The sequence below is a fragment of the Ascaphus truei genome, chromosome 4 (genome assembly GCF_040206685.1).
Source record: "Ascaphus truei isolate aAscTru1 chromosome 4, aAscTru1.hap1, whole genome shotgun sequence".
Classification (NCBI taxonomy): domain Eukaryota; kingdom Metazoa; phylum Chordata; class Amphibia; order Anura; family Ascaphidae; genus Ascaphus; species Ascaphus truei.
In genome coordinates, this window is record NC_134486.1 from 4510338 (window position 1) to 4537455 (window position 27118).

The window sequence follows — 27118 nt, forward strand, 5'->3', positions numbered from 1 at the left end:
ACAGCTTTAGTTATGAAAGAACTTAAGCTGGTGGTGGATATGAGAGTCTCTGGTAGGTTGTTCCAGTTTTGGGGTGCACGGTAAGAGAAGGAGGAACGTCCGGATACTTTGTTGAGCCTTGGGACCATGAATAGTCTTTCGGAGTCTGATCTCAGATGATAGGTGCTGCATGTGGTAGGGGCGAGGAGCTTGTTCAGATAGACGGGTAGCTTGCCCATAAAGTATTTGAGGGTGAGACAGGAAAGGTGAACTTTGCGCCTAGACTCTAGTGATGACCAATCTAGTTCTTTGAGCATTTCGCAGTGATGTGTGTTGTAGTTGCATTGGAGAACAAAGCGACAAATTGAATTGTAGAGGGTGTCAAGTTTGCTAAGGTGGGTTTGAGGTGCCGAGCCATATACTATGTCTCCATAGTCGATAATTGGCATTAGCATCTGCTGTGCGATACGCTTTCTGACCAGGAGACTTAGGGAGGATTTGTTCCTGTAAAGTACCCCTAGTTTGGCATAGGTCTTGGTTGTCAGGGTATCAATGTGCATCCCGAATGTTAAGTGGGAGTCAAACCATAAGCCCAGGTATTTAAAACTAGTGACAGGGGTTAGGGTGGTGTTAGCGTTGGTTCTAATCATGAGCTCAGTCACTGGAAGCTTTAAAAATGTAGTCTTGGTCCCAAATACCATTGTTACAGTCTTGTCAGTGTTTAAAAACAGTTTGTTTTGGGAAATCCAGTTTTCAAGTCTCAAAAAGTCAGACTGAAGTATGTGTTGAAGGTCAGAGAGGCTATGGCTGTGTGCATATAGGATTGTGTCATCTGCATACATGTGTATTGAGGCTTCCTTACAAGCTGTGGGAAGATCATTAATGAACACTGAGAAGAGTAGGGGCCCCAGAACAGAGCCTTGCGGGACACCGCAGGTGATATCCAGGGGTTGGAGTTAGAGCCTGAGATGGACACATGTTGGGATCTTCCTGATAGGTAGGACTGAAACCAGTTTAAAGCATGTTTCCCTATTCCAGAGCTCTGGAGTTTGTTAAGCAGGATAGCATGATCAACAGTATCAAAAGCCTTTGCAAAATCTAGGAATATTGCACCAGTGAGTTGTCCCCGTTCCATTCCACACTGGATTTCATTGCAAACTTTTAGCAGGGTAGTTACAGTGGAGTGGTTGGGGCGAAAGCGAGATTGGAATTGGCTAGGGAAATTTGTCTTGGTATAGTAATCACTTAATTGGGAGTGAACACATTTTTCCATGACTTTGGATAGTATTGGGAGAAGAGAGATTGGCCTGTAGTTTGAGACAGTGTGACACAGACACACACAGACACACACACACAGACACACTTTCTCTCCCATACACAGACACACTTTCTCTCTCATATACACACACCTCTACAACCAGCTCGTGGGAATTCTCCTGCCAGCCAATGACCGATATGCCGATATTCTGAAGACGGATGGGCACAGATTTGGATTCTGCTAAGGGGCATGCACCAACCTGGCACCTCTGCCTCTTAGCATATCGGGCCCACCCGCTGGCCAGGCTCCGTAGAGTCCGGGGAAGGGCAAATGGTGGCCGGATAGCCCTGTGTTAGCCCAGGATGGAGGTACTCAGGTATAACTACAGTATTCCTCCTGTTCTAACACCTTGGCATCCCTGAGGCTTTCAACTCCGGGTCCCGAGCAGACTCAGTGGCGCCAAGCTTGGTAGCCATCTGGTCTCTCGGAATCAGACTTGGAATCCCACAGTCACAGATACCATGTTATAAGCATTTACCTTTATTAAAAAAAAGCTTTAATAAAATCCTTTCTGCTTACTGTATGTGCCTTTGGGTTTTCACGGTATAAGTCTTCTGGTCCGGTGGCAGGGATAAAATAAGCATATGTGTTCCCTATTCTTATCCGCCGTATCCCTGGCACACTGCACACCCTGACTTTACTGTACCCACACAATAAAAACCCTCGCAGCTTTCTAACATAGCTGGAGCACCCCCTGAACCCCTATACCAGGTTCAGGGTGACTGGGCATGGTCTGGGCATCCCACATTATACTGGGGACCCCGGGACCGTTCTGGGGATACCTTGATCCCCCATACCCGCTTTACTTTTCCAGTTTGTGCTGAAGCAGGGAACCCTGGCTGTGAGGCGCAAGAACGTTTCCAGGGTAGGACTTTGCTGGTGCGCTGTGCTTCAATGTGCAAGAGAATCTCACCTGATTCCTGGGTACATCTTTGGGGTATCCCATAACTCGGGAAACCCGATACCTAGCAACAATCTGATTAAAGATTCTCCGCAAAACCCACCCTTAAACTCCCACCCTCGCGAGCGCCGCTGCCCAGCACCCCTGGAAAAGCAAAACACAGAAATATTTAATTGTTGCATAATTTCTATACAGTCTCAATGATAGGTATACAACAGTTGAGTCCAAGAGCTGACGCTCTAGGACATTCACACACGGATCAGGGGTAACCAGGTGGGCTTAACCTTTATTATTGAGCCTGGTTACCCCCTCACCGTCACAAGTAGTGGTTACTTATGGGGTGAGACCAGTTGGTGGTGGGACAGGGAGAGCGGTCCAGTTTATTGACCGGCGCGTCGAACGAGTTAGGCCCCAATTTTAGAGCCGGAACTGCCAATCAACATAACTGGGACATAGACGGACGTGGGAATCGCGGCAGTAACGCGTTTCAGCGTCGGGGGCCGCGCGCTCACTTATTTCTGCAAATCCTTTGTATGTGCGTGTCTTCTGTTACAGCAGATAAAGATCCCACGCGTGAGCACAGTCACATGTCCCAGGCAGATCTGCAGCCCTGCCCTTCCCCATTATCTCTTAGCACACTGTGACGGTAAGGGGGTAACCAGGCTATACAATAGAGGTTACCCCTGAGAACCGTGGGTCCCTGGCAGCTTCCTTGCACCATAAGCCGGGGGTCAGGTATTATAACATGTAAAGGTTACAGGGTCCCCGGCATTCCCACTTCCCACGTTCCCTGTGCCCCAGACTCAGGACACTTTCTGTGTGAGAGATATAGGGGGGATATTTGGGTAGAAATGCAGTTATTTTGTTTACAGGAGTTCGGGGGCCAAGGATACCGGTAACACCCTAATTCTCCCCGGTGTGCAGGCATGATTTGCCGGTACGGGGGTTGAATTACACCGGGGCTGCCCAGTGTCCCCCAGACTCCTGGATTTCGAGCCCACATATACTTCCCTTACAGTTATCAGTTTCCCCAAGTTATCATTGTGACGGTAGGACAGCTGGCATCACAAAACTGTTATGAAGCCCTGCTAGCTACCCCTAAATCTATGTAACTTGGCCACCTATGTAAGGCTATTTTGTTATTGTTATTTGTTATTATTTTGGCCAAATGTATTTAACCTCCAGGGAAGAACAGGGAATGTGTAAATGTATTTCCATGTCTGTAAGAATGTATTTCAAAGTCTGTATTTGTTATTCCCTGTAAATGCAGTCCCACAGTTTAGTGAATCACTATTCTTCTGCAAATGTGCTTTGAGTGTCAGCCCTGACAGAAGGCAAATGAGATATTCCATTCTTACTGTCAATTCTATGGAGAAGGCAAGCCACTTAAGTTGAAGCTTTCTATAGAATTGATAGGATTAGGGACAGCTAGGTGTCGGGACTCCCGGGGGGAGGTGAAAGGCTGCTGATCAGATCTGGGAGTAAGCGCATTGTATTGCACAGACTCTGATTTAATCAGGGATGGGTTCTTCATGCCCTCTGGCTGTTGTGGCCCAAACTTAATCAATGTCCAGCAGCCCCCTCCCATGTAAATTATAGCCACAGAGGGATATATAAAGGGGTGATGCTGATCAGAGGAGCAGTTCTACCTTCAGAGCTACACTCTGGGAAGGAGTGCGGAGATCTACATGCAGAGAGACACAGGAGTGTGGCGTACGTGACTCTGATCCAGCGAGGGAGAACTGCTAGCCAGGGTTATTCTTGGATACTTCACCCTGTTATTTACCCGTAAGTGTTATTTTCAAGTGTTATTTGTGTTACAGTGTTGTGTTTGCCCGAAAGGGAATAAATCTTCAGTTTATTTTATCGTTTTGTCCTGTTCAATCAGTGCCCAGTATATTCAGCATGAATTAAGTCTGGTCTCCCGTGACAATCATATATATTAAAGTATGTTTTATTTCATTTGTGCATTTACTATAAATGTCACCCCGGGCATCCATATAGGTGCAGGAAAGTCTGGATAGACATCGGAGTTCAAACAGGAGACGGGATGTTGAGAGATGTCGGGGTGCTAAGTGGCCGTGGCAGGGCGGAGTACTGAGTCCGGAGTACAGAGACCCCCAGCGGGGAGGACCCTATGGTCTGCCAGACATAGTGAGTGGAGCCTGCCCAGTAGGTGGCAATGGGTTGACTGGGGGAAGCGGCAGAATGTTGGCGCGTTTCCCATTGGTCAATTCATATGTCCCGCCCACGGCGCATCCCAAGCCGGCTTGGCACGCCTCCTCCTCTGACGTCAACCAAAGGACGGGCCCCTATTCCTAATAGCTGGCGGAAGGGAATTCCCACGCTCTGATTGGTCGCTCTTCCTTCCTCCATGCTGGACATAGAACAGCAGAGTATATGTTAGGAGGAAGCTGACTCAGAGAACCAGACCATCTAGTGGCTCGAGTCGATGAAGCGCGGGCGGGATTTTCAAAGTTGCTCTGTCACGAATAGCAGAGCAACCGGCTTCGTTTTCAAGCGAGGACAGTCTGCCCGGCAGAGACTAAGTCAGACGCGGGGTCCAAGTTCTCATTTTGGAAGGTAGCGGCCAGGAACTGGAGCTGAATAAAGGACCAGGAAGCCGGGTGAATATCCCGGTCAGGGTAAACCTACCGAAGCAGGCGCCCTGCACCTATTTGAGCCTAGATGTCACCCCCAGAACCCCAGTAAGTGTGCTTTTGTCTGTATTTTGTGTATTCATTGTGTTGTACGCGGGTTTACCCGAAAAACTGCATTTTGTTCTTACTGCCTAGTCTTGCCTAGTGCATGATCCCGCTACAAATATAAATAAGTGTCTTAAGTCCTGGTCTCCCATGACACATACGATGCTTCCACTGCAGCCAGGGATTCTGGGAAATGACAGCTTCTCCTCTGACTGCTCGTGCATTGTAGCATGGATCCCTATCAGCGCCTGCCTGCCTGCCTTCATTTAGACGCTCTCATGTTTAGACGTGTAAAGCTTCCCCTGATAAGCACAGGAATGAGGGAATAACCAGGGCAGCCGCACGTATCTCGCATCCTGTAATGTGAGGTCCCGCGGGGGGAGGGGGAGATCTGCAGCTGGGTTTAATTGTTTCATTCTGACTCCCGGGAACTATTTTGAGGCCCAGTAATAAGCTGGGATTGCTGGTCCCTACACGGCACGGCTGTCATGTACGTGACAAGAACACGCTCACAGGGGGCCACTTTCCTCTGATCAAAGCCGCAGGGGAGATGAGATCTAAGTACCAATGAGCCACAACATCCCTCCTCCTGTCAGCTCTCCGGGGGGGCCTGTCACATCCTGTCAGTGTGTAATGAGTGAGCCGCTGCAATACGCGCTCTGCTCTCTCCCAGCACTGGCAGTAACACAGTCACAGCGCCCCAGGAAATCACAGCCAGGTTCCCATATACCCCCTATTCATACAGCTTATATACCCCTATTCATACAGCCTATATACCCCCTATTCATACAGCCTATATACCCCCTATTCATACAGCCTATATACCCCCTATTCATACAGCCTATATACCCCCTATTCATACAGCCTATATACCCTTATTCATACAGCCTATATACCCCCTATGCATACAGCCTATATACTCCCTATTCATACAGCCTATATACTCCCTATTCATACAACCTATATACCCCCTATCCATACAGCCTATATACTCCCTATTTATACAGCCTATATACTCCCTATTCATACAGACTATATACTCCCTATGCATACAGCCTAAATACTCCCTATTCATACAGCCTATATACTCCCTATGCATACAGCCTATATACCCCCTATGCATACAGCCTATATACTCCCTATTCATACAGCCTATATACTCCCTATTTATACTGCCTATATACTCCCTATGCATACAGCCTATACCCCCTATTCATACAGCCTATATACTCCCTATTCATACAGCCTATAGACTCCCTATTCATACAGCCTATAGACTCCCTATTTATACAGCCTATAGACTCCCTATTCATACAGCCTATATACTCCCTATTCATACAGAATATATACTCCCTATTCATACAGAATATATACGCCCTATTCAATCAGCCTATATACTCCCTATGCATACAGCCTATATACTCCCTATGCATACAGCCTATATACTCCCTATTCATACAGCCTATATACTCCCTATGCATACAGCCTATATACTCCCTATTCATACAGCCTATAGACTCCCTATGCATACAGCCTATATATTCCCTATGCATACAGCCTATATACTCCCTATGCATACAGCCTATATACTCCCTATTCATACAGCCTATATATTCCCTATTCATACAGCCTATATACCCCCTATTCATACAGCATATATACTCCCTATGCATATGAAATCAACAGTATTACGCTATGGGGCGTGCGCTCTCTCTTCTTTTTCTCATATATATATATATGTTTATGACCTGACAGAGGCGCTGCTCTGGATGCTATCACAGAAATGATAGTAGACACTATTGTGACTTCTAAATGTAAATGCAATGTAACCCGTCCCTTATTCCCGTTCATTTCCGTACGATACGATATAACATATGTAATGGTATTTACACGTAACCCGTCCCTTATTCCCGGAGGGACCGGTTCGGGAAGGTCTATTATTCAATCTCTTGGTCCCGAACAATCTCTTTCTCCTTCAAATTTGCCATGATGCTTGCAGCGCCCAGCACCCGCCCCTTACCACCTTGCCATGGCAACGGGATGCCAGATGACTCTGTGACATACATGACGTCACATGACACCGTGATGTCATTGTCACGGGTGACCAGGCATTTACACCTGTAGCCCTTTATCTGACGCCTTTCCCAAGGGACTACTGGTTGCTGTCTAACACCTGTGGCTCCAGGAGATCTGAGCCTCCGCTAGCTGGGAGCCTGGGGTAATGATCCTAGTGCAGCGCCTCCACTTACCCAGGATCCCCATTATGAAAGATTTACCCTGGGCAAGAACATAACATACATTGCGGATGCAACCAACTTTACTGGGATTATCTGTGGTACTTCACTGTTCACATAACATGCATGTAGACACACATATATACATAGATCATAACCTTGACATCACTCATAACACATGACATCTGATAATAACTGGCTCTTATACTATAGTGGCTCGGCCACACCCCGCACGGAATATCGTCCTGTACAGCCGTGGCTCCGCCACGCTCTCAAAGAGTATGTCCTTGGGGAACTTATGTAGGACAGATGCTATCTGCTAGCCACTTGCTAGTGTCTTATCAAAGTTAGTCCTAAGGCGGGATCAGCGCCTGATGACCGGTGTCGGTGCACTTGCTGATTACTAAGTACCTCCCGGTCACGGCGGTGACCGCACCTCTTCTCAAAGGGTCCGTCGCATCCGGCCCTTGACCTTCGCTCCACCGCCTGAGCCCAGACAGCAGTATCCGTCCACAACTCCGTGCGCTTGACTCCTATCTAAGGTGACAATATCTGTCCACTATGGGCGTCCCTGCATTACCGCAACCTACGGTGACGCGGGGAATGCTCCTATGGGCCTGGGGGTAGTATCTGGCCTATGCAGGCGGGTCACGGACCCCCTGCACTCGCACTACCTGTTGCCGCACTCTCCCGCTCGCATCTGCTAGCGTGGTATCTCCCCCACGCTTCCTGGTCTCCTCCCCTCCAAACCCAGCCTTTCCATGCGCTCCTAGCGTCAGCTGACTCCTCCTGGGTTTGCAGGGTTATAGTTCATTACAGAGCCCTTTCCTCATTGGCTCGTTGTTCGCGCGCTTCCAGAGCGCATGCGCAACCTCTTCTCTGAACCAGCGACCTCAGCAACATTACGCAACAACATGGCGGCGCCCTGTATTGGCTTGCCGTCGCGGAACCTGCCGTACATATACACACATATACGGTGTGTTAATACATCCTTACACACCTTTTTACAACAGACGACAGAGAAGCCCAATGCTACATCCAACATGACAGAAATACACAGTAAAATACTTATATATTCCAGCTGTTTGAGGTTAGTGGCTCCTCCTTCCCAGGGTTTAAGCCCGCCCCTCCCCACTTCCCTAGTTTGCAGGTCCTTTCATTCTGCTGGATATAGAACCACTGTGGTCTTTCTCCCTCCTAATAGAGGTAAATGAGAATTTTAATCCTAATAGAGGTATATTAGTATTTTATCTGGTAGTGTTAGGACTTGCGAACCGGGGCTGCCTTGTCGTGGCTCGCAAGCTTACAGCGCTTTGGCCTAAGGGTTAAACTAAATGACCCTATTTCAAGAGAATTTATACGTATTTTACTGTGTATTTCTGTCATGTTGGATGTAGCATTGGGCTTCTCTGTCGTCTGTTGTATACATATACCACGCTCAATAGCAGTCCATTTTGACACATATACATATATATATTTCGTGGGGGCTCAGGGGTTCCCAAAAAGAGCTTACTGGGGTTCTGTGTTTTATTTACACCTTTTTACCAGATCATACATTGAGCAAAACAGGTAAATGAAATTAATTGTAAATTTATTCGCAGGAAAAGGCAGACACACAATGATACACAAACTACATAAGAAGAGACACACAATGATACACAAACTACATAAGAAGAGACACACAGTGATACACAAACTACATAAGAAGAGACACGCTTACTTTTGACCTGGGGCAAAAAATTAGACTTTCCTAGCTAAATAGAACGTAAAACAAGAGTCTTTGACCGGGAATTAGCCCGAAATGTCCTGGAACTCAAGTCGGCGTGCAGTTCCAGACGCCATCGCTCCTTTCCCTCCGGAGGACTTGAAATCACTTCACCGGACTCAGCTCCCAACGTCCTGGAACTAAAATCGGCGTGCAATCCCAACCGCGACCGCTACGTTCGGATTTGAGAACTTGGCCACGAAAAGCTGGACTTAGAACATATTTCACCTCAGATTTCCTGACGCCGCTGTCTTTGCTATATGTCTTGGAGCATCTTTTTCCCCATTCAAATCTCCCGCTACGACTTTGCCGCTTAGTGTCTGTGAGAATCTTTAGACCTGATTGGCTGAGGGGTTCTTATAGTATTTATCAGTTCATTCATGAAATACTACAGCCAATTAGAGCGTGAGAATTTTCTTACCAGCCAATCAAAGCATTTGCCAGTCTTGTGAAGCCGGGCAAGTGGGGATTCCGAATAAGCCAAGGTCATGCGCAAGTTTGCCACCTCTGCCACTTGCAATTCAGAAGCCGCCCGCTGTGCTAGGCTCCTCCGTGTCTGGTTGGGGCAAATGTTAGTCCGATGACTTTCATTCATCCCAGGACGTGGGTACCTGAGCCTAGCCCCGCAACCCAAATGGCTTGCACACTTGGCAACCTCTGGTGGCTTTCATCTCCGATGTCTTAGCAGACACACTGGCACCAAGTTGGTAGCCCAGCGGTCTGTCAGAACATTTAATTTAAAACAACCAACAGGTTTTTTTTTAGATTAAAAACATTTTTCTATAAATTTTGAACTACAGCACAGTACAATCAAACAGCAAAGTAATCCTAAAATTGGCTGGCCTTTCAGGGAAGAGCCCTTGTATGCCTCAAAAGGCCATTGATGGTGTCTCTCACGGTTCTCATAAGATGAGTGGTAACATGAAAATAACGCTGCACTTCTTCCAAAATTGTGTTCCCTAAATTTGCCGGCAGACCCTTCTTGAATTTATTTCCTTCATAATTTATATTGTGGGTCCCCTCTCTGTACGTCTCAAAACTAAGTGGTGTTTAAAGATGAACAGGGCATATTTCTGGGTCAGACCAGCACTTCCGATCTTGTATTTCTCCCGGACACGCTGGGGCAGTTCTCTCAAGATGATGTCTGGGAGTGTTACAATCCTTGGTGCTGGAGTGGGTGTGCTTCTGGCAGTGGGCGACGGTAGGTGGTCTGGGAGGATGCTTTCCTCCTGTCGTGACCTTATCAGGGTTGTCATCTCTTGTCGCTGCCTTACCGGGGTTGTCATCTCCTCCAACAGAAGGGCATGCATGTATTCTGCAGGCGGAGGGGGTGAGCGTGGAGGGTCCCGTTGTGTGCTTGGTGTTGGAAGCGTGATGGTCAAATCCAGAGACTGAGAGGGTGCATGGGTGGGGGGCGGGGGGTTGCGGTTCCTCCATGGTAGAATAAGGCGTCTCCAGGCCACACAGAATAAGGCATCTCCAGCCCACCCTCCTGCGTCGGACATACAGGAGCAGGGACTCCAAGCAAAGAATAGATCCCAGCGATGTTCCTCTCCATCTTATCCATACGAACACACATGGCACCCATACATCTATCCATATTGAATATGGTCTCCAAAAGAAGATCAATCTTTTGCACCGTTGAGTTGTCAGGGATTTTGACACAACTTAAACCATTCAGCATGCGGGCGAACGAGCTGGATCTGGTGTGAGGAGTGCTGTTGACACCTGCGTGTATGAGTGCTGGAGCAGTTGTGCTCGGGGTTCCCAGCAGAGCATTGTAGTGGATGGGTGCTGGAGCAGATGAGCTGGGGTTTCCCAGCAGAGCAGCATCGTGGATGGGTGCTGGAGCAGATGAGCTGGGGGTTCCCAGCAGAGGATCATCGTGGATGGGTGCTGGAGCAGATGAGCTGGGGGTTCCCAGCAGAGCATCATCGTGGATGGGTGCTGGAGCAGGAGAGCTGGGGGTTCCCAGCAGAGCATCATCGTGGATGGGTGCTGGAGCAGATGAGCTTGGTAATTCCCAGCAGAGCATCATCGTGGATGGGTGCTGGAGCAGGTGAGCTGGGGGTTCCCAGCAGAGCATCATCGTGGATGGGTGCTGGAGCAGATGAGCTTGGGGTTCCCAGCAGAGGATCGTCGTGGATGGGTGCTGGAGCAGATGAGCTTGGGGTTCCCAGCAGAGGATCGTCGTGGATGGGTGCTGGAGCAGATGAGCTTGGGGTTCCCAGCAGAGGATCGTCGTGGATGGGTGTTGGAGCAGATGAGCTGGGGTTTCCCAGCAGAGGATCATCGTGGATGGGTGCTGGAGCAGATGAGCTGGGGTTTCCCAGCAGAGGATCGTCGTGGATGAGTGCTGGAGCAGATGAGCTGGGGGTTCCCAGCAGAGCAGCGTCGTGGATGGGTGCTGGAGCAGGTGAGCTGGGGGTTCCCAGCAGAGCATCGGTGGACAAAGGGTCAATTCTGTTGTGCGACCAAAGTGTTTGATCTGAGTATATGGGGGCTATGCACTAAGCTCTGTGATTATCCGTCAGGCTGAAAAAAAATAACCCGCCCGATAAAAAGTGAAGCCGGGGGCGCGATTCACTAAGCCCTTCAGCCCATTTTATAGCGGACGGGCTCAAAACAGCCATACCGTGCGTGTTGTATTTCCCCCCCTGCTAGCACACTGAAACTTCACGTACGATAGCTGATAGAAAAAAAAAAGCCGCTTGTAACATTTGCATGGAGATTCTGCATCTCCATGCAAGGCTGTTACAGGCGATCGTACACTAAATAAAATCATTTTAACAATAGTGTAACAATAGTACCACATTCTAAATGTGCGCGATACAAGTATATTTTTAATAATATCAAAAACCTAATAGTTCTGAAAATAAAATACAAAAATATGAAATTATCCCTGCTGGGTTATAAATAAACCAAATAACATTTAAACTCATAAAACTTAATCAAAAAAATGCCCTAATAGGGGCTTGTTAAAACAACACTTGTTACTTGCACAACGATTGAGCCTACATATGTTGTATTTGCATATACATGGGTAACAATCACAAAGATCTTCTAATGTCCACCTTAGTATAACAGGTGCATCCACTTAGAACTACGTGTTAGAAAATCCAAAAATGATAAGTTCTTTAGTGTATTTCACAGTGTTGGTGGAAACACTTTGAGTTTTGTTAATTTGATTGGTATAAGTGATATGGGGAATGGCAACACTGTGTGCTTCTGGTATCTCTGATGTTTGCTGGCTGGGCAAGAGGAAAGAGATGTCAGATAAGCCACAGATCTCCTGAGGAGACTTCGTGCACCCTGTTTTCAACCCTCACAGAATGAAGATGTATTCAGGTGTGTGTTTAGGCAAAGCTAGTGAGTAGCCTTTCACCTAGAGCCTACACAGCTCTTAGCACATTATTCCCTGTCTCCAGATATGGGTGCTTTACCTCTTCACTTTGCCGCTCCTAGCTTTAATATGCAGTTGCTGCCGGGATCCTGGGGGGTACTGCGACTCACTTGCTGTCTCACTTCCCCCTCCACTGCTCGGCGTGAGTGTTTGTTGGACCGCAGTCTTCTCCATGATGTCAGGGTGCGTCTGCAGCTTCCGCATCTTGCGTGTGATGCCTGCGTCTCACGTCTCCTGCCACAGCCGTTCATCCGGTGTTGGCGCCAACCAGATTTTTTTGAAAATTCCTCCTCTCACTTCTGCGCATGTAGCGCTTCTCCCACTGGTTGTAGATGCTTGAAAAAATTAACCCTATGCGTTTCTCCCATCCAAGGGCTTCGTCAGGTGTTGTAATTACATGTTCTAGTGGCTCCTCTTCATAGGGTCCATTTTGAGTATACGCCCACATTTAAACAAGCTAAGATTTGTTAATTAGCTTGATTGATGGACACAATGTGTGCACATGATGTAACATAACAGAGAACATCTAAACAGCATATTAGCTTCAAACTGCAGTATATAGTAGAATCACGATGTTCGATCTATTCCACGATGTTATGTTATTTATTATGTCTGCTAATGGAAAGTGATCAATAATATCCATGGTTATACATGGTGTTTCTAGCAATGGCAGTGTTACAATTGTTATCAAAATTTCAGAGAGAAAGAATTACACATTATATTTCTCATTCTACCTTTATAAAACAGTTATAACTCTGTATTTTAAAAGGAGAACATGAAGTCTTAATTATTAAAAAAGGGACAAAAGAGGTAAAATAAACAAATACAATTTATGGGGGATTACTATTATATGTCGAACTTCTTTCTATATTTCAATCTAAAAAATACATTCTTATCTACAGGAAAAAGAGGCATTTAATGAAAAAAATATTTTTCATGAAACAATGTCAGGACTATGTGGACAGACATACTTGGAGACAGACATACTTGGAGACAGACATACTTGGAGACAGACATACTTGGAGACAGACATACTTGGAGACAGACATACTTGGAGACAGACATACTTGGAGACAGACATACTTGGAGACAGATATACTTGGAGACAGATATACTTGGAGACAGATATACTTGGAGACAGATATACTTGGAGACAGATATACTTGGAGACAGATATACTTGGAGACAGATATACTTGGAGACAGATATACTTGGAGACAGATATACTTGGAGACAGACATACTTGGAGACAGACATACTTGGAGACAGACATACTTGGAGACAGACATACTTGGAGACAGACATACTTGGAGACAGACATACTTGGAGACAGACATACTTGGAGACAGACATACTTGGAGACAGACATACTTGGAGACAGACATACTTGGAGACAGACATACTTGGAGACAGACATACTTGGAGACAGACATACTTGGAGACAGACATACTTGGAGACAGACATACTTGGAGACAGACATACTTGGAGACAGACATACTTGGAGACAGACATACTTGGAGACAGACATACTTGGAGACAGACATACTTGGAGACAGACATACTTGGAGACAGACATACTTGGAGACAGACATACTTGGAGACAGACATACTTGGAGACAGACATACTTGGAGACAGACATACTTGGAGACAGACATACTTGGAGACAGACATACTTGGAGACAGACATACTTGGAGACAGACATACTTGGAGACAGACATACTTGGAGACAGATATACTTGGAGACAGATATACTTGGAGACAGATATACTTGGAGACAGATATACTTGGAGACAGACATACTTGGAGACAGACATACTTTAAACACAGATAGTGCAAATGAAAGAAAACATTCTATGTGAAGTTAATGCAAACTCTATGAACACCCACCCATTGGTGGATGTTTACAGGAAGGAGTTTAAGTCTATCTCAATGTTATGTCCCAGTGGATTTAGTGTTTTTAATGTATAAATCCAGTGGGTTTCACGCCGAGATATTTTGTTGACATAATTTCCTCCCCTCCAGTTTTTGTGAACTAATTCTATCCCACAAAAAAAAACAAATCCTTAGGGTTGCATTGATGTACTGCTTTATAGTGACTGGATAGACGGTGTGTTTCCACCCCTTTTTCTATGTTACGTACATGTTCAGCCATTCTTATTTTTAATTACCTTTTTGTGTGGCCAATATATTGGATCCCACACCCACATGCTATGAGGTAGACCACCCCTACACTATTGCAGGACATATTCTCCTTTATCTTAAATGTTTCCCCTGTGGTTTTGGAGACAAATTCTTTAATTTTGCTTGGCTGTGATGCATTGCAGCGACAGGCTCTGCACGCTGTGCACCTACAGAAACCCTTGTTATCTCTTTCTAACCACATTTCCTCTTTTACCTTTTTCAGGAAACTTGGTACTAACTGCTGTTTGAGATCGCGTGCCTTAGAAAAAATTACTTTTGGCCTATCTGAGAGGATTGGCTCAAGGATTCTATCTGCTTCCAAAATGTGCCAGTGTTTTTTCAGAACTTGTTCAATATGTTTTGATTTGCTGCTATATTTTGTAATAAATGGAATAAAGGAATCAGAGTTGTTCAATGTTTGTTGTTCTTTCTCTTTATAAAGGAGCATACTTGATCTATCTGTCTGAGAGACCTTTTGAAATGCTGTTTCTATTGTGTCTTTTTTATATTTGCGCTCTATGAATTTGTTGCTAAGAGAGGATGATTGGGCAATAAAATCGTCATTTTTTGAACAATTCCGTTTGAGTTTTCTAAATTTGCCATATGGAATATGGCCAAGCCATTGTTGCTTGTGTTCGCTAGTTGCTAACAAATAATTGTTGCAACTTACAGGTTTGAAATGAGTTTTTGTATGAATATTTCCATCTTCTATCGTTATCAACAGATCCAAAAATTCTATAGATGCTTTGCTATAGGTGTGAGTAAAGTGTAAGTTTATATGATTGTTGTTAATGCATTCAAAATTTTTTTTCAGAGTTTCTTCTGATCCCTTCCAAATAATAACCACGTCATCGATATATCTACGCCAGAGCACAAGATTTGCGCCGAAGATGTTGTTTGACCATATGAAATGGTCTTCCCACCAACCCATAAATAGGTTGGCGTAACTCGGCGCGAATCTTGGTCCCATGGCAGTGCCCCTTGTTTACAAATAATGTTCACCGTTGAACCAGAAGGAATTATGCCCTAGGATGAATCTAATTCCCTCCACAAGGAATTCAATTTGTGATTCCTTGAGATCTCCACACTTGGCAAGCCCATATTGGATGGCGTCACATCCCTGCACATGATCAATACATGTGTATAGGGATGTGACGTCACATGTGGCCAGTATGTAATTCTCCTCCCACTTGACATGCCCTAAAATTTGTAGGACTCGTGTTGTATTGCGCAAAAAAGACTGTAGATTTTTTACATAGGGTTGTAATAAAATGTCAATATATTCACTGATTTTGCATGAGGAACCCAATGCCCAATATTAAGGGTCTACCTGGGGGTCTACTGGTGTCTTTATGGATTTTTGGGATTTAATAAAACACCGGTGTAACTGGGTGTAATATATTGATGTAATCATAGCAACCACTAATTCCCGGGCACGCTTCTTCACTTAGCGCTTGGTTCAGCACTAGAAGCTCCCCCTTGTGTCACAAATACAGTTAGCACATTTTCATTAATTCAGTGTAACTGCAGCTAGCTTCTTAGCTGCAAAACAGGGACAAAAGATAGGGTAGGGGAAAACATAGGCTGATGGTTGCAATACATTTTAACCCCTTCTGTCCCAACACGGTTTAGGGTTAACCAGCCGGTCATAATACCTTTATTATTGGCCTGGTTAACCCTCTCACCGCCACAGTGATGACACGGATATGCATTTCAACAAGGTTCCAGTTAGACATACACACATTACTCTAATAAACTACACCTGTATACATTGATGTGTGGTGTCACCCTTGTATACATATATACTACTGTGTGAGCTGTGGAAGATTCGTGTAAGGACGCAGATGAGTGTTTGGCATCAGACTGTTGAACACCATAAAGGAAATGTCTTTGATGATAGCTGGCGGCTGTGAAAGATACCATTACCTCTGTCCAGTACCACACTTGGCCATGTGAGTACACTAATATATATATATATATATTATTCCCTTCACTACTACCTACATTGTGTGTTGTCAATTGTGTGATACGGACATCTCTTGATTCCCTTTAACTTGCTTTGCACCCCCCTATTCTTCTTTTCACATAGCTATACTACGAGGATCGCGGGAAGATCCTCGTTCTGGGGTTGAGCAGCAATCAAAATCATCTTGTATGGTGACAAAATAATATTACAGAAATGAAGATACTGTTGATATATTTTTGAAATGGACTGGGGGGGTCTCTGGAGAAGGATTGAAAGTGATGTTCAGTTTCCATTTTTTTAAATCTGTTGTCTTCAGTTTCCATTTTGTGTGAAAGAATGTATCTGGTGTAAATGAAAGATTTCGCTCCTAAGTTGATTTACGAATGTGTCTAAAGTAACGCCCATATTCTTGTGATAGTGAGTACCAGGTATCTATTCATAGTTGTTTTGAGACCAATTTTAACCAGGTTGAATGAGCTGTAATATGATTGGTTTAAGAATTAAGGAGTGGTTAGTATAATCTGCCTAGTAACTGTTTTAGACAAAGGAACCAAGAATGTATAAAGGTTGCTGCCCGTACACTCCCTGGCAGAGAGTCTTGTAGACTTTTGAAGGAGTATGATCATACTATGCTATGTATTGAAATAAACTACTTATTATCAACTGAACCCCGTTTGTCAATTTGGAACATCGACAATGGGCTACTATGGTCCATTGGTATTTTTGACTATCACTATATTATTATTTTTGGAGGGAGCGCCCCAGTCTTCTTTTGTACAATTACCAGAACACCCTCCTACTCACTCTGTACATTCTTCTTACCTAAATTTTACTTTTATGTCTGAAACACTTATTTCCAGGATCTGTTATTTGTATTATTTGTTATTTATATGCTTGTCATTTGTATTACTGCTTTGAAGCTCTATGTACATTAATGGCGCTATATAAATAAAGACATACATATATACATACATATATACATACATACATACATACTAAAAATAAAAAATTGAATTTGAACCTAAACAAAATCATGTATTCTGTATCTGAACTCAAATGTGTTTAATTCCCAAACTTTTTACTGCTTGATAAATACTCTCGGTTGTTCCTCTCAGGTCTTAGCAGGATTATGTAGCATTTGGGAACAAAGATACAGACCAGAAGTCCTGCACTGGAGGCCAGGATGGCAAATATCTGCACTGCCACCATGTATTTGCCTTTAGTGCTCAGATATGCTGGGATAAAGGAGACCCAGACATTACAGTCCATAAAACCCTTACTGGGATGGGGAAACGAAATCAAATGTCCACAGAACGAATCAAAGTCTCTGGGCACCCCTGCACGCATGCAAGTGGGTGCGCGGTTTGAGTCCTGCGACAGTCCTTGGCTAGGGGAGCAACTTGCCAGCCATATATCTCCGCCAAAAGGAATTATTTCATAAAGTCCTTACAGGATTAGTTCGGGTATCCTTAGCTCAAACGAATTCTGGAAGAAGGTGCAAATCTTCGTTACGATGTAGGTTAACCCCTCACACTCCGGAACCGCTGACGCTAAACCATGGGCGTTTCTTGGTTGATATTAGTTGAATCTGACTGGGACTGGGCTGCAGGCATTTTTATAGGGTTAAGGGTCCTATACCTAACATATACACCCAATCCTCTCGTGGGAATAATTTCCCCCACCTATCTCAGACTTGCCAGTACCTTACAAAGAGGGCAGAAGTTGCTTCCCGGTTTGCACAGAGCATGTGTTAACCTCACACCTGAGCTACTTAGCATACCGGGCCCAACCTCTTACCTGGCGACAGTAAGTCTGGGGTTTGGCTACCAAGTGTGGCGCCCATACTTCCTACCGGTATCTGGTACTTAACAATATCCTGGCCACCCTAACACCTAGGGTAGGCCTGCACAACTTGTCAAGTGAGAAGGGCCGAACTGCTCCAAGGAATACAGATTTGGGCCGCACGGGTAAAATCATCATCATCATCATCATCATATCTCCCCCAGCATCTCTCATCATCATCCTCATATCTCCAGCACCCCTCAATCTCTCCCAGCACCCCTCATCATCCTCATATCTGTCCCAGCAACCCTCATCCTGATATATATATCTCCCCAGCACCCCTCATCAACATCCTCATATCTCCCCCAGCACCCCTCATCCTCATATCCCCCCCAGCACCCCTCATCATCTTCATCCTCATATCTCCCCCAGCACTCCTCATCATCTTCATATATCTCCCCCTGCACCCCTCATCATCAACGTTTGTGACTCCCCATCTCTCACACCCCCATCTCTCCCCTCACCCATACACAATTCTCACCCTCCACATCACAAACACAATACTCACCCTCCACATCACACACAATACCCCCCTGCAGACCACACACATTCCACCCCCCCTGCATCTCACATCCCCCCTGCACCTCACGGCCTGCACCTCTCCTCACCCCCCTGCACCTCACCCCCCTGCACCTCACATAACTCCCCTGCACCTCACCCCCCTGCACCTCACATCACTCCCCTGCAACTCACCCCATGCACCTCACCTCACACCCCTGCACCTCACCCCCCAGCACCTCACCTCACCCCCCTGCACCTCACATCACTCCCCTGCACCTCACCCCCCTGCACATCACCCCCGTGCACATCACCCCTACTGCACATCACCCCCCTGCACCTCACATCAACCCCCCTGCACCTCACATCACCCCCTGTGCACCTCACATCACCCCCCTGCACATCACCCCCCCTGCACATCACCCCCCCTGCACATCACCCCCCCCTGCACATCACCCCCCCTGCACATCACATCACCCCCCATGCACATCACCCCCATGCACATCACATCACCCCCCCTGCACATCACATCACCCCCCCTGCACATCACCCCCCCTGCACATCACCCCCCCTGCACATCACCCCCTGCACATCACATCACCCCCCCTGCACATCACCCCCCCTGTACATCACCCCCCTGCACATCACCCCCCCTGCACATCACCCCCCCTGCACCTCACATCACCCCCCCTGCACATCACCCCACTGCACCTCACATCACCCCCCCTGCACATCACCCCCCCTGCACATCACCCCTCCTGCACATCACCCCTGCCCCTCACATCACCCCCCCTGCACATCACCCCCCCTGCACATCACCCTCCCCTGCACGTCACCCCCTGCACCTCACATCACCCCCCCTGCACATCACCCCCCCTGCACATCACCCCCCCTGCACATCACCCCCCCTGCACCTCACATCACCCCCCCCCCTGCACCTCACATTACCCCATGCACCTCCTCTCCTCACATTACCCCCTGCACCTCAGATCATGGCGGAGAGCTGGCAGGACTGCTCGCGCTCGCAAGCAGCGGGCACCGGAAGTGTCGCACTGTTAGAGCGTGCAGTCTTGAGAGCGGGCTGGGCTCGGCTGGGGGAGAGTGGGCTCGGCTCGGCGGGGGGAGAGGGCTCGGCTCGGGGGGGGGAAGAGGAAGAGTGGACTCGGGGGAGGGAGGAGGAGGGGGAAAGCCTCCGCGGGCCGCTCAGTGAGTGCCGGCGGGCCGCATGCAGTCTGCGGGCCGCGTGTTGTGCAGGCCTGACCTAGGGTCTCTGAGGCTTTTCAACTCCGGACTTCTCTTAGACACTGGGGAACCATCTTAGCAGGGTGCCCTTTGAAGTCCAGAGATGAAAAATCCCTCAGCTCATTTATCCATAACACATGGGCATGTTAAGGGTTTCCTGCCTTTGCATTTAAAACACCATTGAAATACAGTATGTTTATAAATGTATGTTCTGTATGTATGTTCTGTATATAAAATTCATATGTATCTTCATGGTACATGTGTAACTGAATGCACTCCAAAAATTAGAATGCTAGCGCTTTCCTAGCGCAAGTTATCCACTTAATTGAATGGGCTCTGTGATGTGGTTTGCCGTTTGACCTATAATCGGTCTGGGTTACAAGCCGGCATACAATGTATCCGTGCTGGCTTTTGATCGGTAACCACAGACACGCTAACAATTTCAGCTTAAGTGGATAACAAGACTGCTAGATACATTTTGACAAGAAGGCACTTCAGCCTGACCGCAAACCACTTAGCCGATTAACTATGCGGTTTAGAGGTCTACGGCTTAGGAAGTGATACCTATGCTTCAAAGCAGCCACTAATTCCCCGGCACGCTTCTTCACTTAGCGCTTGGTTCAGCACTAGAAGCTCCCCCTTGTGTTACAAATACAGTTAGCACATTTTCATTAATTCAGTGTAACTGCAGCTAGCTTCTTAGCTGCAAAACAGGGACAACAGATAGGGTAGGGGAAAACATAGGCTGATGGTTGCAATACATTTTAACCCCTTCTGTCCCAACACGGTTTAGGGTTAACCAGCCGGTCATAATACCTTTATTATTGGCCTGGTTAACCCTCTCACCGGCACAGTGATGACACGGATATGCATTTCAACAAGGTTCCAGTTAGACATACACACATAACTCTAATAAACTACATACATTGATGTGTGGTGTCACCCTTGTATACATATATACTACTGTGTGAGCTGTGGAAGATTCGTGTAAGGACGCAGATGAGTGTTTGGCATCAGACTGTTGAGCGCCATAAAGGAAATGTCTTTGATGATAGCTGGCGGCTGTGAAAGATACCATTACCTCTGTCCAGTACCACACTTGGCCGTGTGAGTACACTAATATATATATATATTTTTTTTATTCCCTTCACTACTACCTACATTGTGTGTTGTCAATTGTGTGATAGGGACATCTCTTGATTCCCTTTAACTTGCTTTGCACCCCCCTATTCTTCTTTTCACATAGCTATACTACGAGGATCGCGGGAAGATCCTCGTTCTGGGGTTGAGCAGCAATCAAAACCATCTTGTATGGTGACAAAATAATATTACTGAAATGAAGATACTGTTGATATATTTTTGAAATGGACTCGGGACACTTTACGAATGTGTCTAAAGTAACGCCCATATTCTTGTGATAGTGAGTACCAGGTATCTATTCATAGTTGTTTTGAGACCAATTTTAACCAGGTTGAATGAGCTGTAATATGATTGGTTTAAGAATTAAGGAGTGGTTAGTATAATCTGCCTAGTAACTGTTTTAGACAAAGGAACCAAGAATGTATAAAGGTTGCTGCCCGTACACTCCCTGGCAGAGAGTCTTGTAGACTTTTGAAGGAGTATGATCATACTATGCTATGTATTGAAATAAACTACTTATTATCAACTGAACCCCGTTTGTCAATTTGGAACATCGACAATGGGCTACTATGGTCCATTGGTATTTTTGACTATCACTATATTATTATTTTTGGAGGGAGCGCCCCAGTCTTCTTTTGTACAATTACCAGAACACCCTCCTACTCACTCTGTACATTCTTCTTACCTAAATTTTACTTTTATGTCTGAAACACTTATTTCCAGGATCTGTTATTTGTATTATTTGTTATTTATATGCTTGTCATTTGTATTACTGCTTTGAAGCTCTATGTACATTAATGGCGCTATATAAATAAAGACATACATATATACATACATATATACATACATACATACATACTAAAAATAAAAAATTGAATTTGAACCTAAACAAAATCATGTATTCTGTATCTGAACTCAAATGTGTTTAATTCCCAAACTTTTTACTGCTTGATAAATACTCTCGGTTGTTCCTCTCAGGTCTTAGCAGGATTATGTAGCATTTGGGAACAAAGATACAGAACAGAAGTCCTGCACTGGAGGCCAGGATGGCAAATATCTGCACTGCCACCATGTATTTGCCTTTAGTGCTCAGATATGCTGGGATAAAGGAGACCCAGACATTACAGAACACCAGCATGCTGAATGTGATTAGTTTGGCCTCATTAAAGCTGCCAGGTAAGTTCCTTGCCAGGAAGGCAGCTAGAAAACTGACAAATGCCAGAAAGCCCATGAACCCCATTGTCATATAAAAGAAGAGGTTCTGTCCATCATGACATTCAAATATCATCTTCTGGTTGTCAGACTCGGTGTTCAGCTTTGGGAAAGGAGGGGAGATGAGAAGCCAAGCTGAGCAAATCCCAGCCTGCAGCATGGAGCAGAGTCCTACCACATTACGTGGGACCTTAGGTCCAAGCCACTTCCTCAAGGGGCTGTTAAGTCTGGTGGCCTTAAATGCCAGGACAACCATGATGGTCTTAGCCAGAACCGAGGAGATGCTGATGGAGAACACCACACTGAAGAAAGTTTGTCGGAGGAGGCAGGTAAGAGTAGATGGACGACCAATGAAGACCAGGCAGCAGAGGAAACAGAGGATGAGGGACACCAATAAGATGTAGCTCAGCTCCCGGTTTGTGGCTTTTACCATCGGGGTGTTATGGTTCCTGATGAAGATGCACAGGATGCAAATAGTAAGGATGGAGAAGACGATGACCATAGCAGCCAACATGATGCCCAATGGCTCCTGGTATGAGAGGAATTCTATAACCTTGGGGACACATCTAACCCGTTCTTCATTGGGCCAGTGGTCAATTGGGCATCTCAGACACTCCACTACATCTAAGAAAGAACACAAATTAAATTACTGTAGATGATTGCATCTCTCATTACAGTTCTTGCCGCTTCTGTGCTTGTACTGTGCTTGGTGTTGCCTATTTTTAGTCCCTCGTGTCTCTACCACTGACATGCACCTGTAGGCTTTCTCAAATACTACCCCTTGAGCTCTCCTCCTATCAGTGTGGGTTTCTCTTATTACCAACATATTCTACTTTTTGTTGCATGTCCTGCATTTTACCAATTTGTTATTTCTTTAGGACAAGGATTTACTTGTAACTATTTTCTATGTATTCTGCTCTTACTTCTGTATTACAGTGTAATTCTCTTTTATCGTGTTGCTACTGTAAGGATTTATGGGTGTAGTTGTCACTAACTATATACAAATAAAATAATAGCTATGTCTTTATCATTTGTGCTAATATTAATAAAAACAACACAACACAGCAAAAAAAAATATTAAAAAAAACAACACAACACTGGCAGTTGAGGAACAAAATATATTCAAAAGATAAAAATGTTGGAGATGGGGGTGTAATACAATCTTAAATTCCCAGAATGTACTTTATAAATCAATACAGTTTGCTATCTAAACCTTTATAAGGAGCACATGTTGGAACACGAGGTCATGCTCTGATGTTGGGGAAACGTAAGAAAGTACTTCTTGAATTAAACTGTAACAGATGTATGAAACAGTCTCACAGACGAGATTGTAAGACAATAACAGTAAATAATTCCTGGGACAGTCCATGAAGTGCACATCGTACAAAACAAATAAATTGGACCAGCAAAAATACCTCTTTCTGAGTTAATATGTTTAAACATCTGAATTGCTTTTCTGCGATGGAACAAACCTGTCTCATTGGCCATCTCCCCCACAGAACATGGGACACAGTCAAAGCAGCAAATCGGCTGTCCTTCCCGAGCAGCTTTTCTGTACCCTGGGCGGCAGCTGCTACTGCAGACAGAGTGAGGCACCTGCAAGGGAGTCACACCCAGGCCAGTATTAGGGAAACACTAATAAGGAATGGATTATAAGGGGGTTACATGGATATGGTATTGACTGAAGGGTACCTAACAGACAGGTGTGGGAAGTGGAGATCTCACAGAGGAGGGAAAGATGATCAGTGGAGGACACCACAGATCTGTACTGGGATAAGTGATGTTTAATATCTCTACATATAACATTACAGATGGCATGAAAGGGAACCCTGTATTTGAGGGTGACACATGCATTTGCATAAAGGTTTAGTAGACAGATGTAGTCAGTTGTATCTCCAATCTGCTACAGCACATGCAACAAACTGAGGCTCGTGGACTTCTTCATCAGGGCTCTCCACAGTGGAAATCAATGGGTGTATTGGATAGTATTTTTTGCTGTATTGTATTTTAATATTTATTTTATTTAATTGTGTATTTTTGTTTTTTTGCTATACAAATGGGAAAAAGCACAATGAGACATTTGGCTACTAGTGCTTTTGCCCATTTGTTTGTGTGGTGATGGGGTTGGTGGGGCATGAGAGTAGAGGGATGGGGGATGGGGGTAGTTGTCCGTGGCGGATGGTTAGGCCTTCTGGAAGGGTTGCAGGAGGGGTTAACCCCTTCATTACCTTAGTGGTTACAACCACTAAGGTAATAAAGGGGTTAACCCATCGTGCTACCCTCCCGGGAGGCCTAACCACCTGCCATGGGGAAACTACAGTACACCCTTCACACACCCGATTAAATCACCAGTAACCCCTTAATTACCTGAGTGGTAGTAACCGCTAAGGTAATTAAGGAGAGTGATGGTAGGGGTAGCTGGCATCACAAAACTGAAATGACGCTCAACTAGCTACCCCTAAATCCATGTAACTTGGCCACCTATGTAAGGCTTATTTCAGCCAAATGTATTTAATATCTGGGGGAGAACAGGGAATATATAATGCACTATGTATGTGAGAATGTATTAAAATCCTGTATTCTTTATTCCCTGTGAACCCCCCCCCCCCCCCCGCCCATTTAGAAAAGCTGGCATTGTTCTGTGTTGTGATTTGAGAGCGGGCCCTGTAAAGTGTTAATTGGATTATGTGACTGTATGTACTCATTTCTAAGATAGCAGACTTGTAATGTGATTTGCATGTGAGTTGCATTTCTATGGAGGGGACTCTGTGATTTAACCAGCTGAGGTTCCTGCAGATAAATGTGTATTGAGACAATGGTTGGGAGCGTGGAGGTGTTACCGACATTTGGTGAATGTGAAAGAGTGGACAATCAGGTTTGCTCTGATTGGCCAGCAGCCCCTCCCATGGAAAGAATAGCAACAGAGGGATATATAAGGGATGCTGCTGATCAGAGAATAGAGATTTCCTCAGAGAGGCTAACAGAGGGAGAGACACTCTGGAAAGGAGTGTGGAGATTCCCTCAGAGGACCATTTGAGAGACACTCTGGGATGGAGTGTGGAGATTCCCTCAGAGGACCATCTGAGAGACTGAGAGACACTCTGGGAAGGAGTGTGGAGATTCCCTCAGAGAACCATCTGAGCGACTGAGAGACATTCTGTGAAGGAGTTTGGATCTTGACTGTGACCAGCTGGAGATACATGTCAGAGGCTCTGCTGTGTGATCAGCTCTCTGATATCCTGGATGAGAAGCGGACAGGGAAAGCCTTCTTGAAGTAGGCCCCTGCACCTAGCGAGGCTAGAGTCTACACCCCAGTTGGTATTGTATCTAGTTCTGTACATCTTTGTTTTGTCTGCTGTCGTGCCAGAATAAACCTAATTTTATTCAACAATTTTGCCCTCTCTGGTGCTAGGGATCCCGGTGGTTTCGGTGGAAAAGTACTGGTCTCCCGTGACAATGCCTGTGTTAGCAATCCCCCCCAGCTAGATACAGTAGTACTCCAAGCACCCCAATATGGCTAGGTAACCAGCCGGGCATAATGCCTTTATTGATGGCCTTGTTACCCCTTCACCGTCACTTAACCGCTAAGGTAATAAAGGAGTTACTGTTTTTTTAATGGTTAGTAATCGGCCGTAACGTGTTTGTGCAGAATTGGAGGAGGACGCCTTCATCCTGGCAGAGCTATGTCAAATATTTGTTAATTTTATTTTTAATGCATTTGACTATGTATTTTACTGTTTTGAATGGGCAAAGGTGCTATATTTGGCTGCTAGGGCATTCACCCATTCTTTTATGGGGGAGGGTTTGTTAGTGGTAGAGGGGTGGGTGAAGGGGGTTGTTGTTTCAGGGTGGGTGGTTACGCTTTTCGGGTGGGTAATGGTTACCCCCTCCCTCAACTTTCCCGGTAGGCCTAACCACCCACTCTGAGGAAACTTCTTCCTTCACCCACCCCACCTACCCCCAACCTTTATTTACCTATATGTTTGTAGCCCTTTTTGTGAACCAGGCTGACCCACCCAATCTCACATTGGCCCCTGTGGTCTAACCGGTCCCTTTCCCTGCGGCACACCTCTACTACTGGTAGCTGTATAACACCTGTGGCTCCAGGAGATCTGAGCCTCCGCTAGCTGGGAGCCTGGGGAAACCCTTACCATTACCTGGTGCAGCGCCTCCACTTACCCAGGATCCCCGTTATGAAAGATAGCCCTGGGTAAGAAATACAACAACAACACGTATACGATAAACCAATAACTAACACTTTACTTTAGAACATATAACACATACATAACATCATGCTCTATCCGCATCACCTTAACCATATCACCTCGGCCCAATGTCTGGTGTTCCCACCCAGTGTCCTGTGATCCCCCACACCCAATGTCCCGTACTCCTACGGAGGTCGTGGGTGACTGCGCAGTCACTAAATTAGTTAGGGCCTGTTGGTGCACTTATGATACAGCGTTACCTGCCGAGCACTCCGGTGCTCGGGCCTGCAACGATCTTCACAAAGGGTCAGACGTGCGATGCATCCGTCTGCTCCTATCCAGGTGCTTCTCCAGGAACCCCAACGAGGGTCCCACCGTCTCACGGTAACAGCAACCGAATCACGGGAACAGCAACCGCCGCTATCCCTATCTATCCCTAACTAACCCTAACGTGACAGGAACCCTAACCTAGGGCCTGTCCCTGATGAACCGCAACCTGGGGTGGCTTGGGGAAATCTCCTAGG

General features: G+C 45.8%; 1 protein-coding gene across 1 annotated transcript in view; it reads right to left on the reverse strand.

Moving 5' to 3' along the window:
• Positions 1-12283: 12283 nt before the first annotated feature.
• Positions 12284-27118, reverse strand: part of LOC142491886 (extracellular calcium-sensing receptor-like) — a 65442-nt gene continuing 50607 nt past the window's right edge. The window contains exons 6-8 of the mRNA XM_075594705.1: positions 23862-23985; positions 22137-23013; positions 12284-12302 (exon numbers count right to left, since the gene is read on the reverse strand). Of these exons, the coding sequence (XP_075450820.1) occupies positions 12284-12302; positions 22137-23013; positions 23862-23985 (1020 nt within the window). The remainder of the gene's footprint in view (positions 12303-22136; positions 23014-23861; positions 23986-27118) is intronic.